Source organism: Microtus oregoni, unplaced genomic scaffold, assembly GCF_018167655.1.
Source record: "Microtus oregoni isolate MIOR12 unplaced genomic scaffold, Mior012 000004F_ref0000308, whole genome shotgun sequence".
Lineage (NCBI taxonomy): Eukaryota > Metazoa > Chordata > Mammalia > Rodentia > Cricetidae > Microtus > Microtus oregoni.
The window spans coordinates 14,271,806-14,288,450 of NW_024543063.1; the positions used below are offsets into that span (position 1 = coordinate 14,271,806).

Genomic DNA, 16,645 nt, shown 5'->3' on the forward strand with positions numbered 1-16,645 from the left:
ACCCTAACTCGGAGGCCCAAAGCGGAACCACCGAGAGTTGCAGGGTAGAGTAGCACAGACTTCGTGGTGGGTGTGGCGGGAAGTAGTTGTAGAACTCGGGGGCGGGGCCTAGCGGCGCTACCTCCGATTGCGGCCTGGTTTTACCATCGAGTCTGAGGGCCAGAGAGTCATTGCAGTAGGGGGCGCAGTGACAGGTTTACCCCGACCACGTTCCTGGAAGCCCGAGCTGTGTTGTGTAGCGTGTGTGGGAGACAGCTGCCGCCTGTCAGGCTCAGGAACCGGCAGCCAGAAGAACTTCGTTAGTGGCTTTCTATGGAAAGGTGTTTTGGAATCCTAGATCCCAGCTCCGAGCTTTAGTGGAGGTCACGGCTGTCAATTCACCGGTGGCCCGAGAGCCAGGCGGAGGACGAAGTGGCGGTGGTGGAGTGTCGCTGGAGAGGTGTGCAGGAAGTAATTAGTCCTTTTCCCTTGGGAATGGTCTACAGTTAGGCCTAGTCACATCTTACTGGGTTGAAATTGGAAAAGGCTCCGTGGAGGAAGTAGCCTATGAAATCTCAATAAGAATGCCGGGAATAAAGAAGGGGGCATTCGGAACCAACAGAACTGAATGGGCCAGAGGTAGGTAGTGATTTGCATATTTGTCGAACTGCTGGTAAAGATAGCTGTCCTAATGTGGAGGTTCCTGCGTATCCGGTTGTGTTTGAATCCAATGGGAGAAAGTCACCGACGGTGCTGGAGTAAAAGTGTGACAGAATTGGAGAGGGTCCCGGTATGGTGGCTGACTGACGCAAGCACTGAAGGTCCATTCAAAGGCCACTTCAAGAACTAAAATTTAACTTGCATGTAATAGTTTAGGTGGGAAGCAACAAAAGTTTGAACAATTCATTGGGAACTGGGTCTAAGAGAGGATAATTGAAGGAAATTTCTGATAGTAAGGCTTGTGGTCACTGATAGCTCAATGGAAAAAAATCATCTTTCTTGACTCCACCCAATGGGGACTCTTTCTGTCTCAGCTCTTGCCAGGGACCAAAGTCTTGCCTTTCTCGTATCCTGATGCGTGCTTTTTGGAGTTGAGAAAATCTCCAAACCTGTTCTTCTGGCAAAAAGTCTTCTATCTGAAGAGCAAAATGGGTTGGAGAGCTTGGGGTGTTTGCCCTGGCATCCCAACACCATATCTACTCCCCAAAGGATATTGCTGACCTGCCATCTTGCTTCTGTGGGAGGAAGTGGGGCACATCTGATGGGTCTGGCTTCTAAACTCGTCTTGTGCTTTCTCCCAGCTCTGCTGCTCTCCACCCCTAGGTTTTGACAGTGTCTCGGGGCCTGTAAGCATCTGTCGTTTTTGTTTTTGTTTTTGTTTTTTTCCCTTTCAAGATGCCATTCACAGACTTTATTCTGGCCCTAAAAGACAATCCCTACTTTGGGGCTGGATTTGGGCTGGTAGGTGTGGGCACAGTTCTGGCTGTGGCCCGGAAAGGAGCCCAGCTGGGTCTAGTGGCATTCCGGCGCCATTACATGATCACATTGGAAGTCCCTGCTAGAGACAGAAGCTATGCCTGGTTGCTTAGCTGGCTTACCCGACACAGCACCCGCACCCAGCACCTCAGTGTTGAAACCTCATATCTGCAGCACGAAAGTGGCCGAATCTCCACCAAGTTCGAATTTATCCCCAGCCCTGGAAACCACTTCATTTGGTAAGTCTGGAAGCTAGGAAGGGCTCTGAAGACAGGACAGATTGATGGAGGAAACTGGGTTACTTTGACAGTTTTATTCAGGTATCAGGGGAAATGGATCCGGGTACAGCGAAACCGAGACATGCAGATGGTAGACCTGCAAACGGGGACTCCTTGGGAATCCGTCACCTTCACAGCCCTGGGTACGGACCGGAAGCTTTTCTTCAACATCCTGGAAGAAGGTATGAGATGGCACAGGCAGGCGCAGGCTTTTGCTGGGGATTTCAGGAATGGGGCCGTTGGGCATCAACGGCTTGAAGAGGAGGAATAAGAATCCAAATACTTGGGAGAAGGTTACCAGGACAAAGCTCTCCTTAATTGCAGAATCAGCTGTTATCAAGAGACTTACGGTCTCATCTTCTTGCTTTCAGCTCGAGCACTGGCCCTGCAGCAGGAGGAGGGGAAGACAGTGATGTACACAGCTGTGGGTTCCGAATGGCGTACCTTTGGTTATCCACGCCGGCGCAGGCCACTGGATTCTGTAGTCCTGCAGCAGGGTCTTGCTGACCGAATTGTCAAAGACATCCGGGAATTCATTGATAATCCCAAGTGGTACATTGACAGAGGTAAGAAGCAGCTGGGATCTAGGCTAGTCTGTAGCCAGATGAGGCGACAGAAAATTCTAGCTCTGGAAAAGGGAAAAGAAACCTTGTTTCTCCAGACTAGTAGGGAATAGAGCTGAGGTGGAATATAGACACCTGGACCAGAGTACAGGATTCGCTTTAGGTTTTGTTTGTCTTGGTTATGTCCCTAGGCATTCCCTACAGACGTGGCTACCTTCTTTATGGGCCCCCTGGTTGTGGGAAGAGCAGTTTTATGTGAGTAGTCCAGTTCTCTCGACTCTGAACCACACAGTCTTTGCAGAAGAACTACCCTGATAGGGTGGGGAGAGAGACATGGGTCTGGGAACTCCGAGCGGGGTTAAACCAGATAGACACAACATCGGTGGGTGGTACTGGAGATGTAGGCCTCTGAGGCAGACCTCCTGGGAGTCCCAAAGAAGCTTCAGGTTGCCTAGGCCCTCCTTCTGTGTGTCCGTCCACAGAACCGCTCTGGCTGGAGAATTGGAGCACAGCATCTGCCTTCTCAGCCTCACAGACTCTAGCCTCTCAGATGACCGGCTTAACCATCTGCTGAGTGTCGCCCCCCAGCAGAGCTTGGTGCTCCTGGAGGATGTGGATGCTGCTTTTCTCAGTCGAGACTTGGCCCTGGAAAGTAAGTAGAAGATGCTGGGGGCGGGGACTCTTTTGTTTAGCTGATTTAGTGTATGGGCACATGCACGTGGAGACAGTTCCCACCTTATTGAAGCAGTGCCTCTCTGGGTTCTGCCATACTCCTGTCTCCACTGCCAACATGCCGCAAGACTTAGATCTGTGCCACTGCATCCAGCATTTTACCTGGATTCTGAGACCAGGCTTGATCTTCAGGCTTGCGCAGCTAGCACTTTTGATCCTAAAGCCTTCTCCCTGACCCAGGAAAGTAGTTCTTAAGATACTGAGGGTCAGAAGGAAATGAGGAAGAGCGGAAACAGGAATTTTTGGAGGCCTGAGTCAGCAACAAGAGATGCTGTGCTGATAAGTAGGTAACTGCAGAGGATACTGGAGCACGATTTTAGCTAAGACATGCCCATTCACATTCCTGTCATCCTCCAGACCCTGTAAAGTACCAAGGCCTCGGTCGTCTCACCTTCAGCGGACTGCTCAATGCTTTGGATGGTGTGGCCTCCACTGAGGCTCGCATTGTGTTCATGACCACCAACCACATTGACAGGTAAGGAGGAAGAAGGCAGAACTCCACTGCTATGTCTGGGGGGGGGGTGAGGAGGCTGTCTCTTTTGGGTGCTAGCAGGAGTATTGGCTGTGACTCTGCTTTTCCTCTTAGGCTGGATCCTGCCCTGATACGCCCTGGGCGAGTAGATCTGAAGGAGTATGTAGGCTACTGCTCACACTGGCAGCTGACCCAGATGTTCCAGAGGTTCTACCCAGGGCAAGCACCTTCCTTGGCTGAGAACTTTGCAGAACATGTCCTTAAAGCTACATCCCAGATTAGTCCTGCCCAGGTGCAAGGCTACTTCATGCTGTATAAAAATGACCCTGTGGGGGCTTTTGAGAATGTTGAATCTCTGAGGTGATTCACCAGGCCACTATCTGCTCTCAAAAAAATCCATAAACACCAATCATACTAATCTGGTCTGTGACTTTTCCTCCCTCCCTTGCTGCGTTTGTACTTGAGAATAAAACAGGGGTTGCAATAGCAGTGCTGCAAGATACACGTATACAAATGATGGGGCCATGGCCGCAAGAGAGGGAAAGGAGAGACTGACATGAATGGAGAAAATATATACGTTCACAAAAGGCCACCCAAGTAAGAGGCATTGTGGCCCGATGTTGTGGGACACTTTTTTGTTTGAGGCAGGGTTCTGTGTAGCCGTAGCTGTCCTGGAACTCTCTTTGTAGAGCAGGCTGGCCTTGAAGTCTGAAATCTACCTGCCTCTGCCTCCCAAATGTTGGTATTAAAGGTGTGCCATTTGGCACATACTTTTATTTTTTTTTTTTTTTTTTTTTTTTTTTTTTTTTTTTTAAATATTTATTTATTATTCATACAATAGTCTATCTGTGTGTATGCCTGCAGGCCAGAAGAGGGCACCAGACCCCATTACAGATGGTTGTGAGCCACCATGTGGTTGCTGGGAATTGAACTCAGGACCTTTGGAAGAGCAGGCAATGCTCTTAACCTCTGAGCCATCTCTCCAGCCCTGGCACATACTTTTAATTCCAGAGCTAAAGTAGTTAAGATTGCAAAAAGCTCACGACTAACCTGAACTACACAGTAAGACCTTTTTCCCCTTCAAAACAACCAAGGGGATTAGGATGTAGCTCAGGTGGCAGAATGCTTGCTTAGCATTCGTAGACTGGCCGTGATGGCAATGGCTGTGACCCGAGCACTCATGAGGTAGAGGCAGGAAGATCAGGGATTCTTCAGCTGCATAAATCTTGAAGCTAGTCTGGGCCACATGGAACCTTATCTCCAAACAGCCAACAGGTCAACAGTGCACCCCTGTAAATGTGGGTATGGACAGGGAATTATACACTGTAGTACTGCCCAAATGTCAACCGCAACCTCCTCAAAACTGACCACACTGGCAGGGAAGTAAGACCCTTCTCACCTTGGCATTTTTGGAGAACAGACTTAGAGCAAAGGTGAGAGCCCTCTGCCATACTCAAATCTTTTATTTTTTTACTTTATTTATTATGTATATAGTGTTCTATCTGCATGTTTGCCTGCATGCCAGGAAAGGGCACCAGATCTCATAGATGGCTGTGAGCCACCATGTGGTGACTGGTAATTTAACTCAGGACTTCAGGGAGCTATCTCTCCAGCCCCCATACCCAAATCTTATAGCAATTTAGGAAGAGCCATACCCAGCTTGCAACTGTCAGTAACTCCAGCTCTAGGTGATCCGATACCCTCAAACAGACATACATGCAGGCAAAACACCAGTGCACATAAAAGAAAAATAAGTTAAAAAAAAAAAAAGCCATTTCACACAAGCTAGGTGCTGTTAAGCAAAGAAGGCCAAATCTCTTTATTGCCTCCCTCCCACCCCCAATTCCCTGTCCCCCCACAGTACTGCTAGGAACCTTCCTCGGATTCCAAGCCCAGGGGCTCCCTGCGAGTCCCAGACCGGTATGCTCCCTGGCCCCGAGGTAGGTGGGAGTAGGAAGAACCTGGTGTACGGCTTTTGGAGCGTTCCCAGCGAGCACAGTCCCGAGTCCTGCGAGCTGTGGAGCCCTGCCAGCTACCAGGCCCCTTCTCCTGAGGAAGACCTGTAAGCCCTTTGTTACGGGGTTCTGGTTTTAAGTCCGCAGGCTCTTTGAGAGGCTTCTCAGGAGGTGGCAGTTCTTGGATATCACTGGTACCTTTTGCGGTACAGCACTCCCCTCCTTTCGGGTGCCTCCGATCATACCGTCGCCAGGATCCACGGCCAGATCGTGGAGGATCTAGCATGGATTTCTTGGTCTCACCCAGCCTTTGTTGATTTGGGCCAGCCCCTGGAATCTTCTCATACACACACTGAGTAGCCATGGGTAGAGGAGTTGGCACGGCTGACTGGGTAGCTAGGGAAGTAGATTGTTCTGCAGAAAGGGCAGTAGGTGGTTGGGGTTCTCTGGAGACATCTACAACTGACTCAGGCTCCACAGCAGCAGGAGGCTGGGGAGAAGAGAGGCAATGCATCACGGGAGACCTCTCTCCACTACCAGCCAACCATTACCAATCTTAACCTCCCCAGGCAGAATGAAGCACACCCTAGGGCTGTGCGTGGTGTTCACAAGAACACTGGAGGCATTGAGGCCAAGAGGGGAGCCTTTTCCTTTCCTCACCTGCTGAAGGCTAATAAAGTACCGGTTCCGTTCAGCCTCAAGGTCAATGATGCCACCCTTCTCCTGTTGCCTCTGATACAGCCTCTTGAGCTCTTCCTGTTGGCGCAAGCTCTCTGCACTGGGTTGGTAAAGCTCCTAAAAGGAAAGGAAGCAGAATGGCAGGAGAAAAAAACAAAATGAGAAAGCAGACGACTTGAACCGTAACTCTTCTAGGATTGTCCTAGGAGAGCTGCACAAGGTTCCTGGTTTTTTGTTTGGTTTTAGACAAGAGTTTCATATAGCCCAGATTGGCCTCAAACTCACCACGTGACCAAGCATGACTTGAACTGCTTACCCTCCTGCCTCCACTTCCTGAATGCCAGGATTACATGAGTGTACCACTGTACCAGGTTTTTTAATGTAGTTAAATTAAATTAAATTTAAGTTGGGCTTCTGAAGTCTTAGGCTCCTGGTGGGGGCTGAGGCTTTGCAGAGTAGCCTTAAGCAAGTCAAACCCAACTCCAGAGAATTCAGCACAGACAAGATGCCATTTCTTTCTAGAATGCCACTATGCCTGGCTTTGACGAAAAGGAAATCCCTTACCATGGGTTGTTGGGGTTCAGGGGCTGCTTTCAGCGAGGCAAGATCATACACAAGGGGCTCCCTGCACACAGGACACTGCACACCGACTGCCTTCTAAAACAAGAGGAGAAATCACATCCTGCTTCTTGTCAGCCAGCCCAGTCTCGGGTGGGCTGGGACTGAAGGGCACAAGTGTTAGCTGCTCAGCAATGAGGTGGGAAGGAGGAAAGGGCAGCCTAAGGAGAGGTCTGGAGATGCTGCAAAGCTGCATGCAATGTGTCAGTGTACTCAAGGATGCCTTTCTGGATAGGGGTGAGATTTAGTCTCAAAGGTATCTGTTACTAAATAATGAAAAGCCACTAGAATGAAGGGATGGAGACAGATGTAAAGTATATGGGTACCAAGCAAGAAAGCGGGTCTGTCTACCTGTTTGGTGACAACATGCTGTCGCTCCTGTTCCTGTCCTTGTGTCTTCAGCTCTTGTTCCATGTGCTGGATGTACCGAGCAAGGCAGTGGCAGTGGAAGTAGTGATAACAGGGTGTTTTGGTAAAGGCCTCCTTTTCCTGTAGGGAGACAGATGCAGAGTCCTGTATCAGTGCCCACTTGCTAGCCCTTCCCTGTCTACCCAAGCTCACTGCAGCTCCAGCTGAGAAACCCACCTGGAAACCATAGAGGCAGATGACACACTGACCATGGGGGATGTTGTTGTCTGTGAGAATTTCCTTCCCTTTCTGAAAGGAGAGAAGATTGTGAACACATTCCATGTACTTCTTCCAGGAGTGACTGGTTGGCTGTGACATCCACCAAGCAGCTTGTTACCTACCATTTATGTACTCCTATCCTGGTAACCTTCTACTTGCAAGAATCCCTCTCTATGCATCCCCCACCCCTGCCCATTTGACCTTCCTGGTTTCAAAATCTAAGTAAATTATTTCTCTTCTTACTAAGTCACTTTTAATATACTTGGAGATAAAAATAATATTTCTAGCTTGGCATTGTGGCACACACAAATCCCAGCACTAGGGAGGCAGAGGCAGGTAGATCTCTGGGTTCAAGGCCAGCCTGGTCTACAGATCAAATACCAGGACAACCACGGATATACAGGGGAACTCTGTCTTGAAAATCAAAACAAACAAACAGAGATGAGTTTTGAAATTTTTTTCTCGAAGGTGTATATGTGTGTGTACGTTTGTTTGGTTTGCTTTTGATTTTGAGACAGGGTCTGGAACGCCATCTGCAGAACTCAAGAGATCCACCTGCCTCTGCCTCAGTAGTGCTAGGACTAAAGGCCTGCACCTATACACCCGGCTCTCAAAACTCTAGCCACACGTGGTAGCTTTAATTCCAGCACTCAGGAACCTGAGGTAGGAGGATTGCTTTGAGTCTGAGACTGGCCTGGACTACACAGTAAGACTGTCTCAAAAAGCACAAAACAAAACAAACAAACCCACCCCATTTTCATTTTCTGAGATGCCTTTGGGTTTTTTTGTTTTTGTTTTTTAATCTGTTTGAACCAGGAGTCTTGCTTTGTTGCCTTGGCCCAAGTTCTTTGGCTCAAAAGATCTTTTTTCTTCAGACTCTGGTGGGCTAGAATTATTAGCACACACCACTGTGCTGAGCTGCACAGACTTTTCTTAGCAGTTTTCAAGTATAATTCCCCCATGGGGCAAGGCATTTATTCAGACAACCAAATGGACAGAAATCAAAAGGCATCAAGTTGGTCTATGAAATGTATATTTGCACAGCTAACACTATGGAATTTCAGAAGCTGCCCTAGAGTCTGACCCAAGAGTGCTACAGTGCTAAATGCCCACTCACTAATTCTATGCCACCCACCTTCACTATACTCTGAACATTTTCCCTAAAAACCCCAAGGAGGAAACAAGCAAGGCTGACCTTGTTTGTGTGCTTTTAACCTCAAACAAGAAAAGTTATCCACGTATTTTGTTTCTCTGCCTTTGTTTCTCGTGGGCTGTTTACTTAACCATAAAGAATGTACAATTGTCTCTCTCTCTCTCTTTTTTTTGGGGGGGTGTAGGGGGGACTCAAGACAGGGTTTCTCTGTGTAACAGCACTCCCTGGCTGGCCTTGAACCACCTGCCTCTGCCTCCTGATTGCTGGGATTTAAAGGTGTGTGCACCACCACAGCCCAGCTTCTCTCCCTGGTTTTTCGAGACAGGGTTTCTCTATAGCTTTGGTGCACCACCACCACCTTGCACTCTCCAGCCCTGCCTGCTCCCCCTCCCCCCCCACAAGACAGGGTTTGATGTAGCCCAAGCCATCCCTGAACTTGCTATGTAGTTAAGGATGCTTTCAATTGATGGGTTTTCTTGCCTTCCCCTCCCAGTGCTAGATCACACGTGTGCACCACTATGCCTGGCTGAGTATAAACTCAGAGAAAAGGCACCATGGCTTTTCTAGTCAGTTCTAACAGCAGGCTAGCCTTCAAGTGTTCATCCCTCATACTCAGCCCCTAGGCAAAAGTCCTGTCATTTTCTACTTTCAGTTGCTAGTGCCAAGAAAACGAGAACTGCCGGGCGATGGTGGCGCACGCCTTTAATCCCAGCACTCGGGAGGCAGAGGATGGCGGATCTCTGTGAGTTCGAGACAAGCCTGGTCTACAGAGCTAGTTCCAGGACAGGCTCCAAAGCCACAGAGAAACCCTGTCTCGAGGAAAAAAAAAAAAAAAAGAAAAGAAAACGATTACTGCCTGAAACCAGTCCTGGTGGCACAGGCCTGTAATACCAACTTCTTTGGAGACAGAGACAGGAGGACCACAAGTTCAAGGCCTGTTAGTTCATTTGATGAGACTCATTCTCAGAATTAAAATTTTAAAGATGGGGCTGGAGAGATGGCTCAGAGGTTAAGAGCGTTGCCTGCTTTTCCAAAGGTCCTGAGTTCAATTCCCAGCAACCACATGGTGGCTCACAACCATCTGTAATGGAGTCTTCTGGCTTGCAGGCATACACACAGAGAGAGTATTGTATACATAATAAATAATAAAATATTTGGAAAAAAAAGTTTAAAAAAAAATAAATAAAATTTTAAAGATGTTATGGATGTAGCCCAGGAGTAGAGCACTTGTCTAATATGTGCAAAGCCTTAGGTTTGAACCTCAGTACAGAAAAAAAGAAAAAGTTCTGAAACTGGAACAACAGAAAATGCAGAGTATGGGAATGCACGCCTTTAATCCCAGCACTGGATAAGTGGGACAGATGGATCTCTGGGTTTCAGAACAGCCAGACCTGCACAATGAGACCCACCATGGTTAACTAGAATCAAGTAAGAAGGAATCCCAGCTGAGAAGATACCTCCATAAATCTGGTTTAAAGGCAAGCCTGTGGGGGCATTTTCTTAATTAGTGATTGGGATGGAGGAGGGTCCAACCCATTGTGGGTTGTGCCCTCCCTGGGCTAGTGGTCCTGGGTGCTGTAAGAAAGCAGGCTCAGCAATCAGGAGGAACAAGCCAGTAAGCAGCACCTCTTCATGGCTTCTTCCTGCCTACAGGTTCCTGCTCTGACTTCCCTTAGTCATGGAATGTTCCTGAAAGTGTAAGATGACATAAACCCTTTCCTTCCCAAGTTACTTTTGGCCATGGTGTTTTATCACAGTAACAGAAACCTTAACTAAGACCAACAATAAGTAATTAAGTAAACAAAAGGAGAAAGAAAAGAAAGAACAGAACAGAAAAATAAATGTAAGCCGAAGAGGAAAAGTGCTAGGTGTGGGGGCACACGCCTAGAATTCCAGTATGTAGGAGGCTAAGGCAGGAGAATGGCTGCCAGATTCCAAGTCAGACTCATAGCAGGATCCCTGTCTCAAAACAAAATAAATGAATGACAAAAACCTCACAACAAAGAGGAAAAGTACTTTTTCATCAAGATGCTGGAACTGACAACTTGGGGAAGCTGGGAAGCTATTCAACTATAGTTTGGAGGGTTTTTTTCTCTTTTTTGAAACACTGAGTTCTTTCTCTAAGTGAGGCCTTAAGCAAACAAGGACTGAATGTACTGACTACAGAAATGCTCTACGCTAAAGGAAGGACATTTTCCCAGACCATCACATTTTACCTCAATGAGTTCATAGAGCATGGCTGTGCCTAGCCCCTCCTTGGCCACATGGCCCAGTGCCTGTGAGATCCTGCGGGGGTAGAAATGAAGCCAATATTAAAACTTCTTTCCTTCAACAGGTAGAGCTGAATTCTGAGTTTTCCCTGCCCCAACTATCCCGACTTACTTGTGAATCTGCTCATCTGAAAGCCCTCGGGGGTTACGGATGGAGATCTGTGGCACTTCATGGGGGTACTAGTGCAGAAAAACAACACAGTCATTACAGCGACCGCTCAAGGGACCCTCCCCTTCCTCCCTTTACAGTCATGCAGCGGCCTCACCTGCACTGGGACCTGAAGCACCAGAGTAAAGCAGACAAACTGAGAATCTTGGACCTCTGCGGTGGCAGGGTGCAGAGTGATAAAGATCTCCCATGGTGAAGATCTGCAGGTGGATGAAGTGGAGACGCAGGATGTGACTGGGCAGGGGCTTGAGAGCTAGGGAGGAGGGGGTGAGATAGTAAAGCAGGCAGAGGAATGCACACAGGACTCGCTTCTTTGCAGGGGGAGGAGTAAGGGACTGGTGTCTGTATGACAAGCATCACCCCGGAGTCAAGGCTCAAAGCACCCTAAGCCCAGATTCTGTGCAGAATCATCTCATCACTAAGACTCCTGCCCACCCGTAACTGAATACGCACCTGCCATTTCCTTTCATCACCTGTAGTTCATCCAGATAGATAGACTCTAATACTTCAACTTCAGAAGGAAGGACCCTGGAGAGTAAGGGGGACACTGAGTCACCACTACAGCTCGGCCTGCTGAAGCCTACCAAGGCTGATGAAGACTGACTTAAACAAACAAAACAATAACAACAAAAGGGATCTGTCTCAATACATTCTCTTGTCAAATTATCCTGTAAAATAGGGAGATGTTTAAGTTGTCAACCGGCCAGGTAGAAAGAATGGGAATTAGATTTTAGAGTTCACCTCTGCCAATCCGAGAAAACAGATTCCCATAGAGTTGAAACAACGAACCGAGGCTTAACACAGGAGGAGGAAAGGGAGCAGTCAGAGCCAGGCCCTGACTTCCTGCTCAAGCTTGTACAGCTGCTCCTCTCTGACCTACATACATGGCGTCCATCATTACTAACAAGGTTACCAGTGCTTACTACTCCTGCCTGCCTACACAGTCCAGTCAGTTCAGCACAGTCCCCTGTGCCCCAGGTACTGCCAATAACCTTGCCAGCACTAGTCAGCCTAAGTATTTCTAAAAGCTATACCAAGACGAACAGGTTTAAGTAATCTAAAAGCGAAACTGCAGTAGAAGAGCCATAGGCCTTGTAGCTAATAGAGGGCAGAAATGACTTACCAGCTATGTGGTCAGCTCACTTAGAAGTCTGAGTTACACTCCAACATACTCACGAGGACTACTGGGAGACTTAACAATGATTTGTTCATATAAAGTGCCCAAGTGTCTGAGACATAGTATGTAGTCTAAGTGATCTTTCTCCCCCTTTAAGAGGAAAGAGAAGAGCATAATCCAAGCACACATGACACCATTAACCCCATCATCACGTCTAGTACAGGGTTCATGGTCCTGACACAGATCAGAGGGCAAACATTTAAACACGCAACAACTGTTGGAATGGCACCGAAGATGAGCGATTGAGTCCACGGCTCTACCCAGGTGATATACAGAAACCTGTATCAAGAGGGAAGGCACCCAGGATGGCCTTTACCAATGGTGGTTATTATACTACATTTAGCATTCTTTTTAAGCCTTACGCAGAAACCTTAAAATACAAAGCTTATTGTCTCACAAATAAAAAGGACATTCTAGCTGACATAGACTGTTGCAACCACTGCTACTCTCTCCTAGCTCAGGTGTTCCCTCCATAATCTTAGACATTCTTCCCAATAGTAAAGAGCACTAGTCTCCATGGCGTTATAAAGGAAATTACTGGGTGGCCTCCCTGAAGCAACTTAACACCAAAGTACAGGCTCAGTTAGGACAACTTTCAGTATTTTAAGCACCTTAGGTGACCTGGGTCTTGGATGTAAGATACAGACTGGGACAGTAATAAGGTCATAAGTGACAGAAGGGGGGTGTGTGGGTAGTGGGCTATCCTAAAACTTAAGAGTATAAGGCCTTAGGTCAGACAGACGTCCTTCGGTTTATCTAGTCTCTTGAGGGCTTATACTTCAACAATTAATGAAAAGCAGGCTTTTATGAACGTTACAAATTCACAGTGACCCTCCCAACTACTCTGAAGTAATGCCACGCCCACTTTTTTTTTTTTTTCAGCTGTCACCGACTCACAGGAACTAGCTGGTCTGGTCAGCGTCACAACCAGCTAATTAAATGTGAAGCGAACACATCTTTATCTTCCAAACTCAAAGTCCTTAAAGGCCTTTGGCCTCTTTTTAAGAATGCTCGAGAGAGGAGGAGGGCTTGCTTATGTGGGGAGTAAGGCTCTTCTGACAATGGTTCTTAGTGCTGTCGGGGATACGGAAGGTTGAGGAAAGCTTAGGCAGAAATGGTCTGGGCCAAAGGGCAGAATCCTAGGGTCTCGAGGGACAGGACGAGGAGGAGGACGTCCGTCCCGAGAGGCGGGAGGTGTGATGAGCCATCCTCCAGACCCCAGAAAGTCACATCAGGGAGAAGCGGGAGGGACAGGGCCATAGGAAAGGGCAACTGGGTCGATAAGGCGTGAGCCCAACTGGCCAACCCGGCGCAGACCCAGTCCCTTCTCGGGTCAGCGTCCCTCCACCTTCCGCTCCCGGTCCAGTAGCTCGCCTAGGAAAGGATGTCAGGGTTTCGGCCACCTCTCGCCCCTTGATTCACCCCTCATGCTCGCGGTTCGGACGATTTGAAGCTGTTGCTAGTTCCCAGCACCAGATCCAGGCAGCCAGCCAAAACCCATGACCCAAAGTTACCAGTCCTCTTCCCCAGCAGCTGCCGACGCAGACGCCGCCATGTCTTCTCCGGCTCTTAGCCGGAACCGGAAATACTTTTTGGGAAGTTAGAGGCGGAAAACTAGGGCGGGGCGGGGTAAAGAAAGCTGGCGCCGTTTCTAGGCAACTGAAGACTCTAGGTCCTTTGTGGGGCCTGATAGTCAAGCGACCGATGTGCCCTAGAAAGTGCGAATGGGCGGTTCGTGTCTGTCACACATCTCTGAGAGTTTTAAAGTCCTTTAAACTTCTGACCAGCTGGTAAGAGTGGGAAACTAACGAGAGCAGCATTGAGGAATGGAGAAAAGTAACGCAGGCAGCTGGGAGGGACTCGGTTAGAGGCCCGGGGCCCCCAGCCCACGGCCTGGGAATCTTGGAGTATCTAGGTTGGGGGAGTGTTGGGGAACCTCGGCTCACGACGGGAGTCAAGAGCAGCGGTGCTGGGGGAGCTGAGGATGTTAGGAACTCGGGAGCTAGAGAAGGAGCAAGTGAGCGACGCTGGTGGAGAGGGGAAAGGGGACACGGTGGGCTGTGGGCACCTAGCTTGAGTGGAAGGCTCGAGAAGTTCCGTTTTCAAGATCTGATCATCTTTCCATCCTGATCATGTTTTTGAGGACTGTATTATTGTGAAAAGTTGGAAAAGGCATGACTGATAGCGTCTATCTTTCTCCCATGTTCCAAGTCAGGCCTCACAGATGTGTGGAACTGCCCCTGGAGCTACAGTTTATCGCCACCGTCTACTTTCTGCCTTCTGAGAGACCCTGAAATCCTTGCCATGGAAAAGTACCACGTTTTGGAGATGATTGGAGAAGGCTCTTTTGGCAGAGTATATAAGGGCCGAAAAAGATATAGTGCTCAGGTAGTGAACAAAGTTACCTTCTGAGTGGGTGCTCCTACTCCAGCAGAAACCTGGGACAGAAGGGTTTCTCAGTGTACATTTCTCCGCCCCGACTCCAGCATATTTCCTAGGATATTTAGACTCTGAAATTTGATTTCTTGGAGTCAGATCTCAGCCTTAGAACTAGGGACAAACTACCTAACCATTCCATGCTTCTGTTTTCCCCAAACTGTACCATGGGGTACATAGATGGGGTCTGAGCATTAACTGTGTTTCACACTTAATTACTTAGCCCAATGCCTGACACCTGCTAAACGACACAAACTGTCAGTGTTCTTTTTATTCCCTAAGATAGACCACTTGCACTTGCTCCCTCCACTCACATTTCCTCCTCTTTTCCCTAAATCTCACCTTGAGTCCTTTGCTTAGGTCAGAACACCTGTCCCAGAATCCATCAGAGGGATCTACTTGGTAGTAACTGTTTCCCCCTGGTGATGGGTAGACAAAGACAGAGTAAATCCATAGTACCCTGGGGGAAAGTCAAGGTGGGAGGTTAGCATGTGTTAGTATTATTACTAAGAGTTGGTCAAGCAGTATAAAAATCTTGCATTGTGGAACTCTGAGATAAAGCTTGGAATATTTGCATTGTGTGTTTCTTAAAATCTTGCATTGTGGAACTCTGAGATAAAGCTTGGAATATTTGCATTGTGTGTTTCTGTTTGAGAGAGAGAGGAGAATCAGTTTTTCAGTTTTATTGGGGTTACTTAAAGGAGTGTAAGTGGGACGTTACAGGAGCAGAAGTGACTCAGAGACGACAGTATCACAGAGCCCACCCCAGCATGTGCGATAGCTCATGAAAACTGAAAACCTGGAGCACACCGCACTCCTCACAGGCAGCTTGACAGGATGGAGAATGTCTCTTTCGGGCAGCTCACTGGGTCTGTTTCTTTGCGCTTCTCCATGGTGTGGTTATGCCTTGGTTCTTTGCTTTACTGCTGACAGGTGGTGGCCTTGAAGTTCATCCCCAAACTGGGGCGCTCAGAGAAAGAGCTGAGGAATCTGCAGCGAGAGATTGAAATCATGCGAGGTCTGTGGCACCCCAACATTGTGCATATGCTCGACAGCTTTGAGACTGACAAAGAGGTGTGTTTGGAGGATGTCGGGTGGCCTCTCTCCAAGCCCAAGGGCCCCAGATGTTTGTTGACCGCAGAGTGCATGACCGTCTCACTGGTAATGTACTTGCCTTCTCCTCACAGGTGGTGGTGGTGACAGACTATGCCGAGGGAGAACTCTTTCAGATTCTGGAAGATGATGGAAAACTTCCTGAAGATCAGGTATGTTTCCTGGCTCAACATTCCTATGCTTTGAATCTCTTTCTGGGTGAAGAGCTAGGAGTACAAGCTGAGGGTGTCAAGGTTCATGTGTGTGTGTCTGTATGTCTGTGTAATATATATGAGGGCATAGTTATGTATGTGCAAATATGTGTAGGCTCTTGTGCCCATACATGTGCATACATGCAAAGTCCAGAGGTTAGGGTCAATGTCGTCTTCAACTGTTTTCCACCTTTATTTTTGATGTTAGAGCTCTCATTGACCTTCAGACTATGGATTGGATCTCTGGCCAATAGGCTCTAGGGATATGCCTATCTTAGTTCCTCCCCCAACACCAGGGCTACAGATGTGTGACGCCATACCCAGCTTTTTTTCTCTAGAATTTTTATTTTTATTGCACTATACATTTTTCTCTACCCCGCTCCCTTCCCCCCACTTCTACCCTGTCCTGTGACCCTCATGCTTCCAATTTGCGCAGGAGATCATCTGTTCTCCTTCCTAAGTAGATCCATGCATGTCTCTCTTAGGGTCCTCTTTGTTGTCTAGGTTATCTGGGGTTGTGAACTGTAGGCTGGTTTTTCTTTGCTTTATGTCTAAAAGCCACTTATGAGTGAGTACATATGATATTTGTCTTTCTGGGTCTGGGTTACCTCACTCAATATGATGTTTTCTGGATCCATCCATTTGGTGCAAATTTCAAGATATTTTTTCTTGTTGAGCAGTAGTACTCCATTGTGTAAATGTGCCACATTTTCTTTATTCATCCGTCAGTAGAGGAGCATCTAGGTTGTTTCCAGGTT

At 48.0% G+C, this 16,645-nt stretch overlaps 3 protein-coding genes across 9 annotated transcripts in view; 2 read left to right on the plus strand and 1 right to left on the minus strand.

Annotated features, from left to right (window-relative positions):
* The first annotated feature begins 123 nt into the window (after positions 1–123).
* On the plus strand, positions 124–3,918 carry LOC121447630 (mitochondrial chaperone BCS1). Of its 4 annotated transcripts, none has more exons than XM_041650990.1 (8): positions 124–439; positions 1,281–1,694; positions 1,776–1,915; positions 2,105–2,299; positions 2,488–2,551; positions 2,779–2,948; positions 3,386–3,503; positions 3,615–3,918. In XM_041650990.1, exons 2-8 carry the CDS (start codon positions 1,375–1,377, stop codon positions 3,862–3,864), a joined length of 1,257 nt encoding a protein of 418 aa, XP_041506924.1. In that variant the 5' UTR covers positions 124–439; positions 1,281–1,374; the 3' UTR covers positions 3,865–3,918. The 4 variants fall into 4 exon arrangements, with proteins under 4 accessions (XP_041506924.1, XP_041506925.1, XP_041506922.1 ...); XM_041650991.1 differs by having other exon boundaries at positions 1,375–1,694; XM_041650988.1 differs by having other exon boundaries at positions 125–618.
* Positions 3,919–5,346: 1,428 nt separating this feature from the next.
* On the minus strand, positions 5,347–13,713 carry Rnf25 (ring finger protein 25). Of its 4 annotated transcripts, none has more exons than XM_041650177.1 (10): positions 13,662–13,713; positions 11,424–11,498; positions 11,068–11,170; positions 10,914–10,981; positions 10,748–10,817; positions 7,337–7,408; positions 7,103–7,240; positions 6,698–6,787; positions 6,116–6,250; positions 5,347–5,945 (listed from the first exon to the last, which is right to left on the minus strand). In XM_041650177.1, the coding sequence occupies exons 1-10, from the start codon at positions 13,700–13,702 to the stop codon at positions 5,367–5,369; spliced, it is 1,371 nt and encodes a 456-aa protein (XP_041506111.1). In that variant the 5' UTR covers positions 13,703–13,713; the 3' UTR covers positions 5,347–5,366. The 4 variants fall into 4 exon arrangements, with proteins under 4 accessions (XP_041506111.1, XP_041506110.1, XP_041506112.1 ...); XM_041650176.1 differs by having other exon boundaries at positions 6,698–6,790; XM_041650178.1 differs by lacking the exon at positions 13,662–13,713 and adding an exon at positions 13,522–13,619 and having other exon boundaries at positions 6,698–6,790.
* Positions 13,714–13,827: 114 nt separating this feature from the next.
* The window catches only part of Stk36 (serine/threonine kinase 36), a 30,531-nt gene continuing 27,713 nt past the window's right edge, over positions 13,828–16,645 (plus strand). Inside the window, exons 1-4 of the mRNA XM_041650169.1 lie at positions 13,828–13,937; positions 14,363–14,535; positions 15,517–15,657; positions 15,771–15,848. Of these exons, the coding sequence (XP_041506103.1) occupies positions 14,452–14,535; positions 15,517–15,657; positions 15,771–15,848 (303 nt within the window). The 5' untranslated portion in view covers positions 13,828–13,937; positions 14,363–14,451. The remainder of the gene's footprint in view (positions 13,938–14,362; positions 14,536–15,516; positions 15,658–15,770; positions 15,849–16,645) is intronic.

Excerpts from the sequence above, each read along its gene's own strand:
- LOC121447630 (XM_041650990.1), top strand. The coding sequence starts at position 1,375 with ATGCCATTCACAGACTTTATTCTGGCCCTAAAAGACAATCCCTACTTT. Across the intron at positions 1,695-1,775 it reads CCTGGAAACCACTTCATTTG|GTATCAGGGGAAATGGATCC; the intron begins GTAAGTCTGGAA and ends AGTTTTATTCAG. Across the intron at positions 3,504-3,614 it reads ACCACCAACCACATTGACAG|GCTGGATCCTGCCCTGATAC; the intron begins GTAAGGAGGAAG and ends TTTTCCTCTTAG.
- Rnf25 (XM_041650176.1), bottom strand. The coding sequence starts at position 13,702 with ATGGCGGCGTCTGCGTCGGCAGCTGCTGGGGAAGAGGACTG. Across the intron at positions 10,982-11,067 it reads TGCTTCAGGTCCCAGTGCAG|TACCCCCATGAAGTGCCACA; the intron begins GTGAGGCCGCTG and ends TTTCTGCACTAG. Across the intron at positions 7,241-7,336 it reads TCTGCCTCTATGGTTTCCAG|GAAAAGGAGGCCTTTACCAA; the intron begins GTGGGTTTCTCA and ends GTCTCCCTACAG.